Source organism: Bombina bombina, chromosome 4 (genome assembly GCF_027579735.1).
Source record: "Bombina bombina isolate aBomBom1 chromosome 4, aBomBom1.pri, whole genome shotgun sequence".
Lineage (NCBI taxonomy): Eukaryota > Metazoa > Chordata > Amphibia > Anura > Bombinatoridae > Bombina > Bombina bombina.
In genome coordinates this window covers 1,146,197,200-1,146,217,780 of record NC_069502.1, presented here as the reverse complement: position 1 = coordinate 1,146,217,780, position 20,581 = coordinate 1,146,197,200, and the positions used below count along the sequence as shown (strand labels likewise).

General features: G+C 40.9%; 1 protein-coding gene across 4 annotated transcripts in view; it reads left to right on the top strand.

The window, feature by feature from the left end:
* Positions 1–20,581, top strand: part of TAF1A (TATA-box binding protein associated factor, RNA polymerase I subunit A) — a 162,914-nt gene that overhangs the window by 124,385 nt on the left and 17,948 nt on the right. For all 4 annotated transcript variants that reach the window (XM_053712527.1, XM_053712525.1, XM_053712526.1 and 1 more), the window contains one exon: positions 9,551–9,674. In XM_053712527.1, coding sequence (XP_053568502.1) covers positions 9,551–9,674 — 124 coding nt within the window. The remainder of the gene's footprint in view (positions 1–9,550; positions 9,675–20,581) is intronic.

The window sequence follows — 20,581 nt, the reverse complement described above, 5'->3', positions numbered from 1 at the left end:
CTGACACATCCCACCCCCTGACCCTTCTCAAACAGCTCTCTTCCCTCCCCCACCCCCCAAAGATCACTCCCATCTTAAGTACTGGCAGAAAGTCTGCCAGTACTAAAATAAAAGGCTGCTTTTTTAATATTTTTTTTTTATGTTTTCTGCAGTGTATTATCCTCCCTGACCCCCCCCCCAACAGCTCTCTAAGCCTCCCCCTCTACCTATTTACCGCCATCTTAGGTACTGGCAGTTTTCTGCCAGTACCCAGTTTTGTTCTGTAGTGTAGCTGCCCCTCCTCCTCCCAGATCCCTTTCCCTCAATGGAACCCACATAGGATCCCCTCATTGCCCTTCCTCACACTTTTTTTTTTTTCCCTAACGTGTTGCGTGGCTTAGCGGTCCCGCCCCCCTCCCGCCTCCTCCAGCGATGGGCCGCCTACCCACCTCCCTCATTACACTCCCACCCACCAACGATCGGCACCAGCGCTGTTCAATGCCGAGAGGGCCACAGAGTAGCCCTCTCTGCATCGACAACTCTGCAAATCTATTTCTGCAGTGCCCCACTCGCGGGGCATGCAGATATAGCACAATCTCGCTATTTTGAGTGAGATTGCGGCAGAATTAAGCCCAGGACTGCAGCGACGTACAGGGTACGGCGCTGGTCGTTAAGGGGTTAAAAACATTACAGAACAAACATTTAAAAGAAGAAAAAATCTTTCTTAATGAAACATATAACTAAAAAAATGTATAAGACAAAAAGAAATATGACCACCTCGTTCATAATGTTTACCAACTTTGGTCCAGTTACCAGTGAGGTGTTAACATTTGGCAACTGGGGATCAGATAAAAATTCTCCATAGACTTTAATGGCGATAACTGTTTTTACTACCCGTTTCCAATTTTACTACCTCAATGGAAACTCAGCCTTTAATTTTACAGCTTCATGTATAGCTATCATTAATTATATTAAACCACAGGTTAATAAAAACTCACATGGCCACTAGTGAGTTCTAATTTATCCACGTTATAATTGCTTACTTTGTAACATCTAACATTGCTTTCACTCAGCTTCCTGGATAATGATAGCTCTATACCACTCATTTAGCGTAGCACCATAGTATTCGCTGTCATATTAATGATTTGTACTAATATGTGAGTATTGGAAAGTAAAACCTTCACTTAAAGGGATATGAAACCCAACATTTTTCTTTCATGATTCAGATAGAACATAAAATTTGAAACAACTTTTTAAACAAATTTTAATATTCTTAGTATCTTTTGCTGAAAGAGCACAATGCACATCTGGTGAGCCAATGAAGAGAGGAATATGTGTGCAGCCACCAATCAGCAGCTGGTGCATTGCTGCTCTGGAGCCTACTAAGGTATGGTTTTCAACTAAGGATACCAAGTGAAGGAAGTGAACTAGATAATAGAAGTAAATTGGAAACTTATTTAAAACTGTATGATCTTTCTGAATCAGGAAAGAACAATTTTGGGTTTCATGACCCTTTTAATATATATATATATATATATATATATATATATATATATATATATATATATATATATATATGACACACACCCACACATATACTGCATGTTTTGATTAAGGTTTCCCCTTATGCTCCTGCAAACATTCATCTTTTTCAGATTCATCACTCCACAGTCATGTTTGTGTCAGGAACAGTGACACATTTATTTCTAATTGTCAACTCTGTTGCCGTGAATGCCATAAAGATATACCGGTGCCTCTGATGATTATGTAAAAAACTATCATTCCAGAAACATTTTTGAATATTCCTAGTTCTATCTGACGCTTTTGCTGAATCATCCTCGATATGCTTTTTATAAAAGCCAACACAGATTCAGAGCATCTTGGGATTGTTGAGAGCAGCACTTTTAATAAAACAAATCCAGCTGTTTGTTTTCTGCTCATCCCCTCAGGCTAAAATATATATACTGTATATATCCGTACATGTGAAAGAAACTGAAAAGCTGTTTGTATGTAAACACAAATATAGCACAAACAAGTGTTCTGCATAGAAAATGTTGCCAGCTGTATCGTATTCTGAAAAAGCTAATTTAAAGGGACATGAAACCCATATTTGCAATTTTAAACAACTTTCCACTTTACTAATATGCTTAGTTTTCTTGATATCTTTTGTTGAAAATCATATCTAGATAGGATCAGTAGCTGCTGATTGGTGGCTGCACATTGATGCCTCTTGTGATTGGCTCACCCATGTGCATTGCTATTTCTACAACAAAAGATATCTGAAGAATGAAGCAAATTGGATAAGAGAAGTAAAATGGATTTTTTTTTAAAGTTGTAACCTCTATCTGAATCATGAAAGATTCTTTTTTTTGGGGGGGGGGATAATATCCCTTTTTTTTTTTTTTAAATGATAATTGGTGCAACAAAACAATGATTTAAAATAAAATAAATATTGGCTTAAATTTGACCTGGGTGGTCAGTGAAATCAGTCAGCGGTTTGTTTACCCATTAAAATAGTTCCTGTGGAAAACACTGCCAAGGGTGTGAAATGGTTCAGTACTAAAGGAGTAATTGTATGGATACGTTTCACATGTACTAAAATATACTGTATATCATAAATGTTTAACAGTTGTCCATGCTCAAATCGTAATGCAAAAATAAGCCAAGATTATAGTTCTCCACATAACTGACCTATTATGTATTGGCTTTAGCCTGCACAACAAACATTTCCTGGCAACATGTATTTGTTGTTTGTTTTTTTGTTTTGGTTAAAAAGTGATGTAATGTGAATTTGTTTTTCTCAGGAATACTACTTTCTAGTATAGTAGCTATGTTTTGGCAGTTTTTTTAGCTTAATTTACTACCCTGCTAGATAGGGTGACCATATCATCGCTTTAAAAAGGGACACATATGAAAATACATATGTCAGGGCTGTTTGAAATGTTTTGTATAATAACCCTGACATATGTATTTTTCATATGTGTCCCTTTTTAAAGCGGTAATATGGTCACCCTACTGTTAGGACAAATTACCTGTCAGGGTAGCACTTCACTCTTGGAAAACATCTGTTTTGTATCTCCCTCTATCATCTTTACGTATTTATTTTCCCCTCTAATTATCTCACCTTCTGTGTCGTTTCAATGTGTCAAAGCAGCTTTGGCAAATAAATTAAAACACAAAGGAACAAGGGCGCCAAAATGGCCTAGTACTGTCTGTATAAACACGGTATGAAATTGTGTAAACAATTAGACACTGTATGAAAAATAGAAGTAAAGATATATTCATACACTAATTTTTATATGTAAGTTTTTAAAAGGTTTTATACTTGATTGTTATATCAGTAGCTGTGCCTATATAGTAGTGTCTATTACATGCAGTTATATGAAAATTGGTGTATACTGTCCCTTTTAAAGGGACAGTAAATATCTTGAGAGATTTTATATAAAATGTTTAGTTATGCGTAATGAATCAACTTTGCAATATATTTTCATTATTATTATTTGGCCCCCTTTTCATTTAACTTGGCTCTAAAATTTGAGCAATTTCTAATTAAATGCACCATGCTGACTTCTCAAGGCTAGCCCGACTACATATTGATGAAAGCCAAGTCATTCAGTGTTTAACCCAAAGACAGCACTGAATGAAGCCTTCAATAGTACAATAAGACTTGACTCAAAAAGCTTTGTTAAACTGTTACATAACGCTGCTTAAAAACAGAGATATGTAAGGTGAGAGTGTAAAATAGTTCGCAAGTAGCCCCCTACACATATACTAATCTGCTCCCAAAAAAAAAGATAGGATTGATACAAAGAATATATAGAAAGAAGTGTATATGTGCGCTAGACAGCTGAAGGGGTTATTAGATATTTAATCAGACTAGTGTCTCTATTTAAATTTGCCTGGATAATTATAGTAATAATCAAATGGAAAACAAAAACAAAATCAGAAGGTATATAATAAAATATATATATTTATTACTATGCAAGATTCTAAAATGATAGTAAAAAGGTCTGTGACATGCACAAATCTATTTAAAACATACAACTGTATATAAAACTTAATCTTGTATATGACCGGTCCTCTGTATAAACATCTCTATTTAATCAATATCCACCTTATATTTTAATTTCCTTGTGCATCAGGAATTTTGCAGTTTATAGCGCTTAGATGTTTGAAAAGTCCTTTTTAACTCAAAGGTATATGTGATATTATTGTCCTTAACGTAGATGTAATAGACAAACAATAGTCCAATTTGTATAGTGGACAGATGTCTGAAATCTTAATAGATTGCTGCCGAATTGTTAGAGAAAAGTCCAGTTGTTCGATGGCTTTATTTTACACTTTGTAAAAAGATAATATTATCCTCAGAGGAATGCCACACTCAAACGGGCTGTTACACCTCTATGTGCCTACCTTGATTCAGTTTGGGAACTTTCCGTGCATCCAGCAGGGCACAGGTGTCTGTGCAGCTCCGTTTGTTTGGCTTTCCGGGTTGATGACGTCACTGTTTGCATACACTACTATGGGAAGTAGTTCCGTGACGATTCATATATCCTTACTCTGCGCAGAGTTTTAGTGGATTCCTTTTGCAGAAATAGAGTCCCTTTTGAATCCGTTTCAATCCTTCAACTGGATACTGTGACTTCAATGCCAGCAATCTCTGATGGTACAAACAGAGATTGCTGACATTGAAGTCACAGTATCCAGTATAAATAGAGACACTAGTCTGATGAAATATCTAATAACCCCGTGAGCTGTCTAGCGCACATATACACTTCTTTCTATATATTCTTTAAAAACAGAGATACTTGCACTTGTAAAAGATTAAAAAGGATGTCCGTCCTAAGCGATCCCTAGGTAAGACAAACGCTGGGAGCCGGCTGGTGCACACACTTCTCGACTACCTCTGTGTCTCTAAGTGGCTTTATCTGGTAACGGCAAAACAATGCATATTATACTAACTTTATGACCGTGACTAGCCTTGTCGCACTGATTGGCTCCTCAAAATGAGTAAAATGGTAGGTGGAGTTTGGCTATGTAAAAGTGATTGCAGTAAATAGGATATTTTGTTTTAAAAACGTCAATAATTGTCTGATATACTATTCTATAGCAACACAACAAATGTGTCTGTTAATTACAAGGTGTTTACTGTACCATTTAATACATCGGAGGCAGAGGAATTTTTGTCTTTCATAATCAAAGAAGCCAAAGAAGCCAAACAGTTCTCCCATAGTGATAAAGTAGCCTTAAAATGCACTACCTTCTCAGTCCACTGATGTCCCTTATTGGTTGGTTTGATCTATTTTCTTGATATACTATGCCCTATCAAATGAACAGCAGACCATACCACTGATATTTTGGGGTTGGTCTGCTGAGAGATTATATGGAACATACCTCACTTATGTAGAACTAATGAACAAATCCTGCTGCTTAGACAATATGTTTACCAGGGAACTGACTGCTTAGTACTCTGGGATCTTCACACAGCACATGTACTTGTTACCAGCCTCAGTTATGGGATGAATAAAAAATGCTGAAAACATTTTTCAACATTGTTTAGCTTTTGTTAAACATTGCTGTACACTCCAAGCTTACTATTACCCCTTTATGCCCATTTCTGTATACCTACCTCTGTGTGTCTTGTCTTATGACTATCCATTATGATGATCTCATTATCTTGAAAATAATTGAGCTTTTTGGCTATAAAGCTACAAACAAAACTAACAAGTCAATATTCAAAACAATGTGACTAGTTCCTTTCCTTACAATTATACCAGGTTTGTGGTTTGAAGAAAACAGCAAAAGGGGGCTATTTTAACACAATGAATGGAAAAAAAAAAAGACAGAAAGGATGTCCTTCAATACTATTTCAATTAAGTGTTAATTGACATCCTTTCTTATTCACATTTACAGCCATTAGAGATAAACTATTTCCAGTAAATTCATTAGAATTCAGAGCTGCTTTCTGCCGTACGTCAGAACATCAGCAGTACGGGGTCAGGGGTTCCCAAATTGAAATGTTATTTTGTTTGATTTGATGGATTAAAAGGTACAGTCATTAATGTTCGGAGTCTTTAATCTTTACAAATAGTCAGATTTAAGCTGTTGTGGATCAGAATAAAACATTCCTGTATCTGCACGGATTTTAGAAACATGTTGTGAGTTATGACTATGAGGGGGAGTAATTATAATGCTAAAAACAGATGAGTTCCAGACCACTTTAAATGAGACTGCATTAAAAATACAACAACATATTGTTTGTATTTTTAAGCAAATATGTTTCAATGTTTGAAATCTTTATTCTCATCCTCAAAGTGTAAGAGATATTTATGGTCCTGTGCACCTTTCAGATATGTTGAACAGTGATAGCCCTAAGCAGCGTTGCAAATCCTATTCTAATAAAATGCTTTGATATGTTTGCAAACCTTGTATTAACAAAAGCAGTCACTGTCACCTTAAGAAGACGTACAAAAACTTTTTTTTTTAATAGATGTCCGTGTTCTCCACAAAAACTTTGCCAGCCGGGTGGCATAATGAAGTATCGAGGTAGGGAAGTGTAGTATTTTCTAATATTATATCATTTTCAGCTATCCAAAGCACAAATGAATTGCATAATTTAACATAAATGTATTTAAGTATTATTTGTGCAATAAAAATTGAACATTTTTAATATTGGCTAACATTTTAGGCGGGTGGTCAGTGAAATCAGCCGGGTGGTGCAACCGCTAAAAAGGTCCCGGGGAGAACACTGGATGTGATACTGTAACATTTATTTCTCCAACATAGGTGTGTCCGGTCCACGGCGTCATCCTTACTTGTGGGATATTCTCTTCCCCAACAGGAAATGGCAAAGAGCCCAGCAAAGCTGGTCACATGATCCCTCCTAGGCTCCGCCTACCCCAGTCATTCTCTTTGCCGTTGTACAGGCAACATCTCCACGGAGATGGCTTAGAGTTTGTTATTTTAAAATAGTGCTGGTATGTACTATTTACTCAGAAACAGAAAAGAGATGAAGATTTCTGTTTGTATGAGGAAAATGATTTTAGCAACCGTTACTAAAATCCATGGCTGTTCCACACAGGACTGTTGAGAGCAATTAACTTCAGTTGGGGGAACAGTGAGCAGTCTCTTGCTGCTTGAGGTATGACACATTCTAACAAGACGATGTAATGCTGGAAGCTGTCATTTTCCCTATGGGATCCGGTAAGCCATGTTTATTAAGATAGTAAATAAGGGCTTCACAAGGGCTTATTAAGACTGTAGACTTTTTCTGGGCTAAATCGATTCATTATTAACACATATTTAGCCTTGAGGAATCATTTAATCTGGGTATTTTGATAAGATTATATCGGCAGGCACTGTTTTAGACACCTTATTCTTTAGGGGCTTTCCCAAATCATAGGCAGAGCCTCATTTTCGCGCCGGTGTTGCGCACTTGTTTTTGAGAGGCATGACATGCAGTCGCATGTGAGAGGAGCTCTGATACATAGAAAAGACTTTCTGAAGGCGTCATTTGGTATCGTATTCCCCTTTGGGCTTGGTTGGGTCTCAGCAAAGCAGATACCAGGGACTGTAAAGGGGTTAAAGTTAAAAACGGCTCCGGTTCCGTTATTTTAAGGGTTAAAGCTTCCAAATTTGGTGTGCAATACTTTTAAGGCTTTAAGACACTGTGGTGAAATTTTGGTGAATTTTGAACAATTCCTTCATATTTTTTCGCAATTGAGATTCCTAAGATTCTATCCTTCCTTCAAGAAGGATTGGAAAAAGGATTATCTGCAAGTTCCCTGAAGGGACAGATTTCTGCCTTGTCTGTGTTACTTCACAAAAAGCTGGCAGCTGTGCCAGATGTTCAAGCCTTTGTTCAGGCTCTGGTCAGAATCAAGCCTGTTTACAAACCTTTGACTCCTCCTTGGAGTCTCAACTTAGTTCTTTCAGTTCTTCAGGGGGTTCCGTTTGAACCCTTACATTCCGTTGATATTAAGTTATTATCTTGGAAAGTTTTGTTTTTGGTTGCAATTTCTTCTGCTAGAAGAGTTTCAGAATTATCTGCTCTGCAGTGTTCTCCTCCTTATCTGGTGTTCCATGCAGATAAGGTGGTTTTACGTACTAAACCTGGTTTTCTTCCAAAAGTTGTTTCTAACAAAAACATTAACCAGGAGATAGTCGTGCCTTCTTTGTGTCCGAAACCAGTTTCGAAGAAGGAACGTTTGTTGCACAATTTGGATGTTGTTCGCGCTCTAAAATTCTATTTAGATGCTACAAAGGATTTTAGACAAACATCTTCCTTGTTTGTTGTTTATTCTGGTAAAAGGAGAGGTCAAAAAGCAACTTCTACCTCACTCTCTTTTTGGATTAAAAGCATCATCAGATTGGCTTACGAGACTGCCGGACGGCAGCCTCCTGAAAGAATCACAGCTCATTCCACTAGGGCTGTGGCTTCCACATGGGCCTTCAAGAACGAGGCTTCTGTTGATCAGATATGTAGGGCAGCGACTTGGTCTTCACTGCACACTTTTACCAAATTTTACAAGTTTGATACTTTTGCTTCTTCTGAGGCTATTTTTGGGAGAAAGGTTTTGCAAGCCGTGGTGCCTTCCATTTAGGTGACCTGATTTGCTCCCTCCCTTCATCCGTGTCCTAAAGCTTTGGTATTGGTTCCCACAAGTAAGGATGACGCCGTGGACCGGACACACCTATGTTGGAGAAAACAGAATTTATGTTTACCTGATAAATTACTTTCTCCAACGGTGTGTCCGGTCCACGGCCCGCCCTGGTTTTTTAATCAGGTCTGATAATTTATTTTCTTTAACTACAGTCACCACGGTATCATATGGTTTCTCCTATGCAAATATTCCTCCTTAACGTCGGTCGAATGACTGGGGTAGGCGGAGCCTAGGAGGGATCATGTGACCAGCTTTGCTGGGCTCTTTGCCATTTCCTGTTGGGGAAGAGAATATCCCACAAGTAAGGATGACGCCGTGGACCGGACACACCGTTGGAGAAAGTAATTTATCAGGTAAACATAAATTCTGTTTTTTTCACTTACTTTTTTTGTGATCATTAAATTGGTTTGAGGTTTTTTTTTTTTTATGGGCATGAAACCCCACATTTTTCTTTCATGGTTCAGGTAGAAAATACAGTATTAAACAACTTTCCAATTTACCTCTATTATCAAATTTGCTTTATTCATTTAGTGTCTTTGTTGAAGGAGCGGCAATGCACTACTGGGAGCTAGCTGAATACATCAGGTGATCCAATAACAATAGGCTTATATGTGCCGCCACCAATCAGCAGCTAGTTCCCAGTAGTGCATTGCTGCTGCTGAGCCTACCCTAACTATGCTTTTCAACAAAGATAATGGAAGTAAATTGGAAAGTTGTTTAAAAGTACATGCTCTAACTAAATTATGAAATTAAAATTTTTGAGATTTATATCCCTTTAAGGGAAATATATAAATTTAATATTTCCTATTTGCTGTTTCTTTTAGGATTCCCCACTAATACTTTTGGAATTATTGCATGAGCTTCTTTATTGTGATGTTTTGTAAACTGTACAGTTTTTGTATTTACAGAGTCGGAGGAACATAACCAGCTTGCAGTGGAAGTTATTTTTAATATTTTGGATTTCTCTGGCTGGAAGAGTGAAGTAAATGCCTGGCACTGTTTAGTAAAGCAACTTAAAAAATCTTTCAGAAGGTAAAAAGTCCTGTTTTAGAATTTCTCATCCATAAAAGCTTTTTCTCTGATTGTAAAACTCACTTTAGTTGCAAATCCATATGCTGCAAATAAGTTCCAGAAAGGTAGTCTGGAAAATGCAAAATTAGCTTGTAGGGGGCTTCTTTCCTATTTTAAACATTAGAATCGTATAAACCAGAGTTAGGGACTGTTTTCTCTTAGACAATGATTTATATTCGCTTGTTCCAGAGAATGTCTGTCTTGTTTCTTTGTTTTTATTTTTTTTCTAAAGAAGAAATGGATGGCATGTAGCAGGAAGGAGTTGTATAACCACCTGAAAAGGTAGGTTTCAGGCTTTAGTCTTTCTGATTGGCTCCTGGTAAGTGCCACTTAGGGACACCATCCAAGATATGGAAATTTCTGTAAACAATTAGTTTTTCTCTGTCTTTGGCATTTTGCATTTTTGTGGCTTTTTAAAATGATTGAAATGCACAATGAAGGTTATAAATAAAAGGACTACTATGTGGTAGTATTGCCAAAGCTATTAAAAATTGCCTTTATTTTATATATAAAGTACCATTGAAATCTCTGCCTAAAAGGTTCCGCCAGCTGACCCCACTGACTGCATTTTTTTATTTTTATTCTAATAAGCAAGCGGCAGTTAATCCAAACGGAAAGTCACCATGCGCCCCAGTGATCTGTCTGCACATTCTGAGTAACAACTCAAGTTACCGCTACTACACGTGCACAGCAGCTACCTACTGTTAATTGAAGTGAGCAGTCATTGTGGGGTTGGCTGGACTGCTCGCTTTTGATAAAATTGTAAAAAATGCAGCAGTCAGTATGGCACTTCTGGACAGAGATTTTAAAGGTATTTTATTTATTAAATACGGGCGATTTTAGAATATCTGTACTATCAAAATATATTTTTGTTAATTCTAAAAGTCTATCTAGGAAGTTAGGCCTTTTATATGTAACATTGACTGTTTTTTTACATTTGTTCTCCAACTTTCTTAGTACAATATTGAAAAAAGGGGTACTTTTTTGTGTAAAATGTATATGTAATATATGGTTACCTTTTTCTAAACATTGAGGAAAAAACTAGCCCTGATTTTCTTCTTAAATGGAAAGAGTCCACAGCTGCATTTATTACTTATGGGAAATAAGAACCTGGCCACCAGGAGGAGGCAGACACCACAGCCAAAGGCTTAAATACTCCTCCCACTCCCCTCATCCCCCAGTCATTCTTTACCTTTCATCCCAGGAGGTTGGCAGAGAAGTGTCAGAATTTTTTTTGTCTCTTATGGAGGGTAGTACTCTTCGACATGGGACAGGAGTTTTAAGTAATCCTATTAGCCTCTCGGTGAGGGTTTGGATGAAAGTTAGAGTCTGGAGATGCAGGGAGAGTCTTTCTGCGCAACCATCCCGAATCATGTTAACAGCTCCTCAAGCAATCAGCGTTGTCGAACTTCGCTCCGCTGCCTGCTTTCTTCTCTCAATTCCATGGTGGAGGCGATGCTACTATCCGTCACACTTCAAGGGCCGTGTTCCTGTTCCACTGCGTAGATTCCGGTAAGATCGTTTCATTTTACTTTCTTCATGAATGTACTGTAATTCAGATGTTTTCCCGAGACGCTACCACCTTGCGGGTCTAACTTAACATAAGGGTCTCAGTGAGTCTCCTTTAGTATCTTGGAATCGAGGGTTAATATCTCCTGAGGGGGGTTATTGAACAGGGGGGTTTTAATCATGTTTGTTATGTGATTCAACCTGCTTATGTGTCGTGTTAATTGGGCTCATGGTTTGGAACATTAAGGCCTCTTGAAGTGACGCAACCTTATGGTTGGGCGCGTTTTTTTGGACTGTACGGTTCACCTTGTGGCCGGGCGTGATTACTTTCCGTCTTCCATTTCCGCATTCCTGACCGTGTGGCGAAGGAGCAATTCTAGTCCGCAGGGGTCTGGTTCTTAGGCGGTGGTGAGTGCCCCAGCCATTTTGGGTGTCAGCTGCCATTTAATTTTAATTCTTAGTCCATATTTGCATATCCTCTATCCAGTTATGGAGGATTCTGATGCTGAAACGGTTTTAATTTCAGACTCAGATTCTGCATCCGATGAATCCGGATTGGCCTCGTTGACACATGTCAACCAGTTATGTTCTGTATGCCATATGAGAGCGCCTTGTTCTTTGGGCTTGGGGAATCAAGGGGACAGCTGAGCTATCCACCTCTGGGGGTCACGTCCTCTGAGAAGTGAGTTCCCTACCGCTTAATACTTCTACACATGCGGGTAACCCAGTTTATGATTATTCCTCCATGCAGGGCAGTGTGTTCCCCCCGGAGGTTGCAGCACGTTTTCGCTTCCACGTATTTTTGGTGATTATTTCGTCTGCAGAGTCCAGACGTTTATATTTGCGTGCCCTATTGTCCCGGGTCTCCCGCCTTGGGGAGGGACTCTACAGATCCCTGCGGGTGTAACTGTCCCTAAATGTTGTGCCTTTCGTTACAGAATTGCGTGCCTTCGCGTATTACTCAGACATGTTTTTCAGTTATTAAATGACCCTATCCTTATCGGATACGGGAATTTTCAGTCTGCTAATTCGAATGGTGCACCTAATTAGACATGTGGGGATGATGTAATCTCCTGATTGTTATTTTATTGAGATCTTTCCCAGTTTATGGAAGATCAGGGCTCAGTTTGGCTGGTCCTGTGGGTAGGCCTGTTTCTTCTTGGGCGTTAACCTCCGGGTTGCCTTATATTTTCTTTTTATCCGATAGGATGTTTTTTATTTTGTTTGTTTCCTTCGGGAACCTTCTGTGATCGATACTCTTTGTTGCTTCTTCGGAAGTTGTTTTGGACATGTTAGTCCTATGTTAAAAATGTCTGTTTTCCTTTCTTCCCCTCTGAGGGAGGATTTATGCAGCTTGCCGGTTAGGGCCTTGGGTGCACGCTGGTCCTGTTGGGTTCGTTCTGTTTTGTGGCTGTTCAGATACGTGGCGCTGTTCTGCTTGGCTGGTTTGGACGAGGCTCCGAGTGCTCAGGTTAACATTTGTTTTACATGTTTCAACTAAGCATTCAAGAGGACCTGTGAGTCCGTGAGGCGGGAAGGATTGTTTCAGTCCTTATAGCCTTCAATCATGGATGATTGGGTCAGTGGAGTTTCCGCTGCGTCACTCTCTTGTACGTCTGGTATTATCAGACCCTAGAGTTTCCTCCCCCACGCAGTGGAGGGTTGGAAGGCTTAGCACCCTCTTACCGCTGTTTGAGCGGTTTGGCCTTTTTTCTGGCTCTGGATTTGTCCTTTTTGGACTTGGTCCATCAACAGCTAGTAGTGTGTATAGCTGACTAGCATGCGGAAGGTTTCATTTTGAAACCAGCTGCATCTCTTTGCACCTTGAATGTGTGCTCGCAAGTTGTTTAATGGAACTAGCTGCAGCTTTTGCACATTGACCGTGTACTGTCTAGCTGAGTTATAAGACTTTCTTGATCTTCTTACGTTGTCTCCGGGTGAGTAAGGTCTCCTTTTAGGGACCTGGGTTCCCTCTGGGAGATGGTTGATCGCTGTGGGGACATTGGGCTTAGCTCGGGGCTCCCCGGATCTGGGAGGGCTTTGCGCCTTTTATCCCTGTATTCCTCTGTTTGTATGGAGGTGATGTGGAGACTAGCCCTGCATTTTTATCCCTTGTGTCTGTTTTTTTGTCAGACGGGGTGTTTTAGTTCTCGGTATTGTTTGATTGAACAATTGGGTGCCCTGACCTGTTTTCTCCCTGAGGCTTCCGGTTGCTGAAGCTTCGCTCAGCGTTTTCCCCTGTGGACCCAGTTATGGGTTGTTACTGGAATCTTAGGCCTAAGGGCTGGTTTGGGGTTCCCCAGTACTGGGAACTTGAGCTATGTCCCTTACTCAATCTGCCTGACCTGGTCACGGTTGGCCAGGTTTTCTGAGTGTCTGTTACTCATTAGGCTTGATGCGCCTTAGGGTTGGATTCCCCAGGTCAGCTTGCTAGGGTTACCCTTGGATTAACTACTCTGCAGGCAAATGGATTTAAAGTGTCTCTGCTGCATCCAGTACACAGGGAATGTGTGTTAGCAAGCTAATTTTAGGGGGGTCCTTTCCCAGGACATCTGTGTTGGGGATTGATCTCTCCTTTAGCCGGTGGCTTCGTGCCTTGAGGACAGATGTTGCCCTTCTGGCTCCATCCCTTTTCTTAAGGGGTTACTCTCCTTCTTATGGAGATGTAGTCCCTTTCTTGGGGCTTCTCCTGGATTCAGGAGGTTCGAACTGTGGGTTAATTTATTGGAGAGGGGTGTCTCTCTGGGTTGTTACGTTCCATCTGGAGTCTTGCTGGCTCCCAAGTTGAGACTTTGTTGGGCCTTTTTGCAAGATTCTTTCGGTCTACGGCCTTGTCGTCTATTTTAAGAGTCCGGTTGTACCTGTGATCTGTGGGGATGGCTGTGGCCATTCTTCCGCTCGTTCTTGAGCTGTTTTCGGGGTTCTTCTGTTCCCCTGTTTAGGATCCGCTGATGCTGGGTTTGTCCGGCTGGGTGTGGGTTCTGAAAGACGTTGTCATTTTCAGGATCTAGGTGGGCATAGTTGCTAGCTCCATAGGCTTACAGGCAGAGGGTCCAGGATTACACCTTCTTCGGGCTCTGGGTGTACCCTCTCCTCGGGGGGCCTCGATTGTGGTTATGTGTTCCCCTTTTGGAGACCTGTGTGTAGGTCTGGTGGCTTAGGTTGCCTAGAGTGTGCCCTCTGTCTGGGGGTTGCTTTTGCAGTCTGTTCTCTTGTTGGCTGCTTCTACTTACTAGCAAGTATCCTCTGTGTCGTTCTGATGTTGACTCTGTGTTCTGACTCAGGGTTTTTCGTCTGAGTCTGTTACACACTTTTTTGTGGTTGGATACTTTTGTATTCTATGTTCAGACGCTGTGTGGACACTGTCTTCAGTTGTCTTTCACTGCTTACATGATGTTGGAGAGAATACTTTCTCTGACTCTCTGCCTGGTTTTATCCCGGGTTCCGCTTGGTCTAGGCGTAGCCTCCTTTTCTCTATGCCCATTTTGGACTTTGTGAGCTGGGCTCACTATTGGAGGTTTCCTTTTATGGATTGTGGTGACCTTTTAGTTTCCTTTGGTTCTCCTTTTGCCTTGTCCCTTTGGGAGTTTAGGCTGGTGTCCCCTTCATTAGTGTGGGAGGAGTGGTGAAGAACCGACTGTTGGGCGACTGTGTCTCCTGGAGGACTGTTGGCTCACTGTTGGCTCAGTTGAGTCCAATTTGCGGTCTCTAGCTTGGATTCTGGACTATCTGCGGGTCAATGTCATTGGGGCCTTTCCTTTTAAAGTTTTTTTGTTGGGTAGGATTTCAGGCCTGGTGCCCTCAGTATGTGCCGCCTATTGTACCCTCCGGTCTTGGCATTCAATGACGTCTATAACTTGGGCATTGTTTTACCAAAAGTAATGAATGCAGCTGTGGTCTTTTTCCATTTAAGAAGAAAAACATAAATTATGCTTACCTGATAATTTTCTATTCTGATGGAAAGAGTCCACAGCTCTCCACCCTTAATTTTTTGTGGGGCGTCCTTATCTATTCTTCTGGCACCTTTCACCTTAAATTTCGTCTACCGGTCCTTGTTCCCTCTGCTGAATGGCTGGGGGATGAGGGGAGTGGGAGGAGTATTTAAGCCTTTGGCTGGGGTGTCTTTGCCTCCTCCTGGTGGCCAGGTTCTTATTTCATAAAAGTAATGAATGCAGCTGTGGACTCTTTCCATCAGAAGTAAAGAAAATTATCAGGTAAGCATAATTTATGTTATTATGGGTCTCCAGCATAATTTTTGTAGTATATGAAGTAACACATATGTGTATCATTGTATCCTATCAAAACATATTGGTTAGCCAAGAAATAAAATGGTGTGTGTGGGATACATAAATTTTACCAGGTAAAATGCTGATGTGTTCTTACAGATTGTTGCCTTTTGCTAATCTGTTCTACTACTTAAGCATTGTTACATAAAAATACAAGAAACTGAAAACCATTACAAGAAACGTGAACGTGAACTGAAAACTATAAGTACCTGCAAAATACCTTTAATGAAAGGAACATGAAACCCCAAATTTTTCTTTTGTGATTCAGACAGAACATGCAATTTAAAAAAATTACTTCTATTATCAAATTTATTTTGTTCTCATAGTCTTCTTTCTTGGATTTCTGTAGCACTATGTGGCAGGAAACACTGTTGCTACCTAGTGCTCTTACAAATGTATAACAAGTTTGCCATATAGTGGTCCAGACATTTGTACACTCCACTTACATTTCAGCAAAGGATACTGTCATGAGATGCAGGGCAGAGCATAGAAGGTGCAATGCTATTTTATTGCAGAGCATAGAAGTAAACATCTTGTACAACACATCTAACTTTGTAACTGCGACATAGACTATAACTGCTATAAGCCACGCCCCCATCCGGTGACATCACCTCCCACTCTCATCACATCTTCCCCTTTTTCAAAGGACAAAGCATACATTTTTTTTTATAGCACAACCAATAACAAGGTATACAAGAAGCATAAAAAAATAGTTTTGTTTAGTGTGCAACAAATAACAAGTTAAAGAGAATATATATGAACAACAAGAAATAAAATCCTGACTTGAACATTGGGGTAGACTACCCTAGTCCACAGGGACCATGGGATTATTCTGCCCAGTCTTCTGGTCACTGCTCTAACTACAGTGTTAATCCCGGTAGCGGGCTGCAAGTTTCACAACTCTTCCACTTGACGTCATTTTATGTGAATTGTCCTCTGATACAGAAGTAGGTGATTGAGAGTCTGCTGGAAGCAAAGAAGTATCCCCTCTGTGGTCTTGCTGAGGGGAAGGTACACCTTTTAAAACGGGATCCCACCAGCTGTGGCTCTAAGGCATTTAGTCCAAAACTCTCAGGTACTGGCTGAAGATGTCTTCTATTGCGACGTGTGACTCTCCCTTCTTTAGTAAGGACTACATAAGACCTTGATTCTGGAGAGCGTCCTATTACCATAGCAGGCGTCTTCCATTTCTTCTTATCATCCAGCTTAACTCTGACATTTTTGCCCAAATTCAGTTCCTGATAGGGCCTCACGGAGTGTTTTCTGTTGTAGAAGAATAGGTAGCCCCTTTTTGCCTCTTCATCCCTCCTAAGAACCTCGTCCCGAGGAACATAGCGGGCTGGTTGGAAAACACACACAGGGGGTAGTGTAGTGCGGATCTGTATCAACTGTGCTGGGCTAAAGCCTGTGGCTTGGATGGGAGTCGCCCTATAGGCCAAGAGAGCTAGGTACGGCTCATATTGCTTCAAAATGAACTTTGTTCCATTGGCCTGCGGGTAATGTGGACATGACGTACAATGGACAAAATCATATTCACTGCTGAAGGAACTGAACTCCATGGAAGCAAACTGTATTCCGTTATTTCTTACTTCATTGGTATGCCCCACCGAGCAAACAAACTCTTGAGACGAGTGATAACGGCTTGACTGGTGATCTCATTCAAGAGTGCAATCTCCAAATATCTGGAATAGTAGTCAGTCACAACTAGGTACTTTTTCCTATGCATTTCGCACAAATATGCAGCTATTTTCTGCCATTGGCCTGCAGGGAGTCGGGTAGAAATCAATGGCTCCCTTCTCTGAGTCGGCAGGCGTTCCCGGCAAAAGGCACATTTTGACACATGGCTTGCAATGTCGGAACTGATCCCAGGCCACCGTACCGCCTTAGCTGCCCTTTCTCTGCACTTTGTAATGCCTAAGTGGCCTTCATGAATCCTGCTTAACATCTCCTGCCGCATGCTAACAGGAATGACAATGCGGTCTTGAAACAGCACTAACCCATCCAGCTCCGTGAGCTGCAACCTCTCTGACTGGTAAGAACTTAGACATCCAGGCTGCCCGGCTCTCGGGTCAACCTTCTTTTATGTACTTAATAACTTCTTGAAGGTCTGTATCTAAACGTGTCTCCTTTTTTGATTGCTCTAGCTTTCCTGACAAAATGGATTTGGATGCCATAACTGAATCCACATAACATTTTCACATCTGATTCCATTGAAAATTCTTCAGCAGCAGCCAGCGGGAACCTGGAAAGTGTATCTGCCACTACCAGTTGTTTCCCCGGCAAATGCACTGCCTGAACGTTGAACCTAAGCAGCCTCATCAGAAGTCTCTGGCATCTTAGGGGTGTTTTGTCAATATCATAGGAGTTGATTAGAGGGACTAGCGGTTTATGGTCAGTCTCCAGACTAAATTTCTCTAAACCCACTAAGTAACGCTGGAAGCGCTCACAGGCCCAAACTACAGCCAGGCACTCTTTCTCAATTTGGGTGTATTTCAACTCAGCAGCTGTCAGTGTACAGGAACAATAGGCAATGGGCTGTAGTTTATTCTCATTCAGTTGCAGGAGGGCGGCCCCTAGCCCATAACTGCTCGCATCAGCACTAACCACAGTCTTTTTAGAAGGGCTGTAGAACCCTCGCACTGGGGCAGACCCCAGCAAGGACTTGACCTGTACAAAAGCTTCTTCCTGTGAAGGACCCCAGACCCAGGCAACATCTTTCTTCAACAACTCTGTGATAGGGTGTAGTACTGTGGATAAATCTGGAAGGAACCTGTCACATAATTCACAAGGCCCAATATTTGTCTCTGCTCGTGTACATCATAAGGACTTTTCATCTGTTCAATAGCAAGGATTTTATCTGGGTCCGGCTTCATGCCACCTTCATTGATGATATGCCCAAAGTAACATAACTCAGATTTTCTAAAATGGGATTTCTCTTTATTTAATTTCAGACCGGACTCTCTAATGGTCTACAGCACACAGCTCAATCACTGATCATGTTCTTCCAATGTAGACCCGTACACTAAAATGCTGTCCATGATGACTGCCGTGCCCTTGTGGTCCCTTAGGAGGGAACATATCTCTCTTGGAAAGATTTCAGGAGCAGAGGATATCCCGAAGGGGAGTCTGCAGAAGCAAAATCGACCTACCGGTGTAATGAAGGTAGTTAGTTTCGGGCACTGTGGATCTAGAGGTATCTGCCAGAAGCCGCTGGAAGCATCCAGTGTAGAGAAGAACTTCGCCCCAGCCAATTTCGGAGTTATATCTTTAAGCGTCGGCAGCACATATCTCTCTCTCTTCAACGCCTCATTCAGCCTTTTCAAGTCTACGCAGATGCGTACCTTCCCGTTTTTCTTTGCAACAGGCACAATGGGAGCACACCAGTCAGTTGCTTCAACAACCTTTTCAATAACTCCCATATTCTTCATACGCAGAAGTTCCTTCTCCACTTGAGGCAGTCTGAATTCTACGAGGAGTGGTAATGCTGTATGGGACTGCATCAATTTTAAGTGATATTCAGACTGGGTTGCAATTCAGTAGGCCCAATTCACCAAACATGTCTTCCGAAATCTCAATTACTCTGGCGACAAGGCCCAAACCACAGGCTGCTTTCCTGCTCAATAGGTTGTTAACACACTGACCTATAATTACATGTACCCACATGGTGAATTTCCTCTGCTTGTACTTTAGAGGGGCATATGACATTCTGATCATGGGTACGGTTACACCGCGTGCAGCGAGCCTGCTGCGCCTATTCGCTTCTGGGCCTATTTGTTGCCCTTGGTCTACCGCTCACACTGTGCCTTTCACCTGTAGCTCTCCTGAACTGTTTTTTTTTAATCCACAATACTCTCAGACATCAGATCAGCACTTTGCTTTTTCATCAGTTCACTCTGGCGGGCCATCCTAATAGCCCCAATCTAACGTTAATTCAGCCTCCAACTGAAGCTTCAGTGAGACCTCAGCATCTGCAATTCCTATGACTATTCTGTCTCTTATTTGCTCTTCTTTAGCAACACCAAACTCACAGAATTCAGCTAGTTCATACAGGCTGCGCACAAAAGACTCCACAGATTCTCCCACATGCTGTACATGTTTGTGAAAACAAGCCCTCTGATGAATCACATTTCTTTTGGGCACAAAGTGAGCACTAAGTTTGTTCATAACTATTTCAAAGTCAAATTCTTCCCCTTCTTGGAATGTAAAGGCATTAAACACTGGCTCCACATCTTTCCCCATAGAGTATAAAAGAGAATTAACTTGTACTTCACCACTCTCCACCGCTGACGCCATGTGGGCCAAGCTGCAGGCTGAGAGAAATCAAAAGGCTCAGGTGGCGTAAACTTTGACATCGTCATTACTCAGTAAACATTAGTGCAGGCAAGTACTTCTGACACCATGTCATGAGATGCAGGACACAGCATAGAAGGTACAACGCTATTTTATTGCAGAGCATAGAAGTAAACAGCTTGTACAACTCATCTAACTTAGTAACTGCGACAAAGACCATAACGGCTATAAGCCACACCCCCATCCGGTGACGTCACCTCCCACTCTCATCACAGATACCAATAGAATTAAGCACTTTCGATAATAAAAGTAAATTAATTTTTTTTATTGCATGTAAGAAATATATTGGGATTTATGTCCCTTTAACGTGGTAAAACCTGTGAAGTGTAATTTGACATTTGCGTCCTATTATTGTGAAGTTGCAACTGGTGCCATCTCTTGGAGAGGGTTGGTGGGTTAAATGGAAAGCAAAGAAATGTCAGTTCTATTTATTTATTTATTTTAATTGCATTGCATCTGATTTGTGAAAGTCCCTTTTAATTGTGTAGTGTCCTGACCCCCTTAGCATTGTGCATCAGGTCAAATTTGCAGTTGATACTGTTATTCTAAGTAAACAGATGCTTTCAACAGAAGCTGTTATTCCAAACTATCAGAATTCCTTAACAAATCAGCCTTTCATAGCTTTTCATAGGTTTTCAGAATTTAAGCAATTCATTTTAGCTAGCAAACATAGTGATCACAAGCTTCAGCAGCTTTTTGCAAATTCAGTTTTTAGACCGGCCT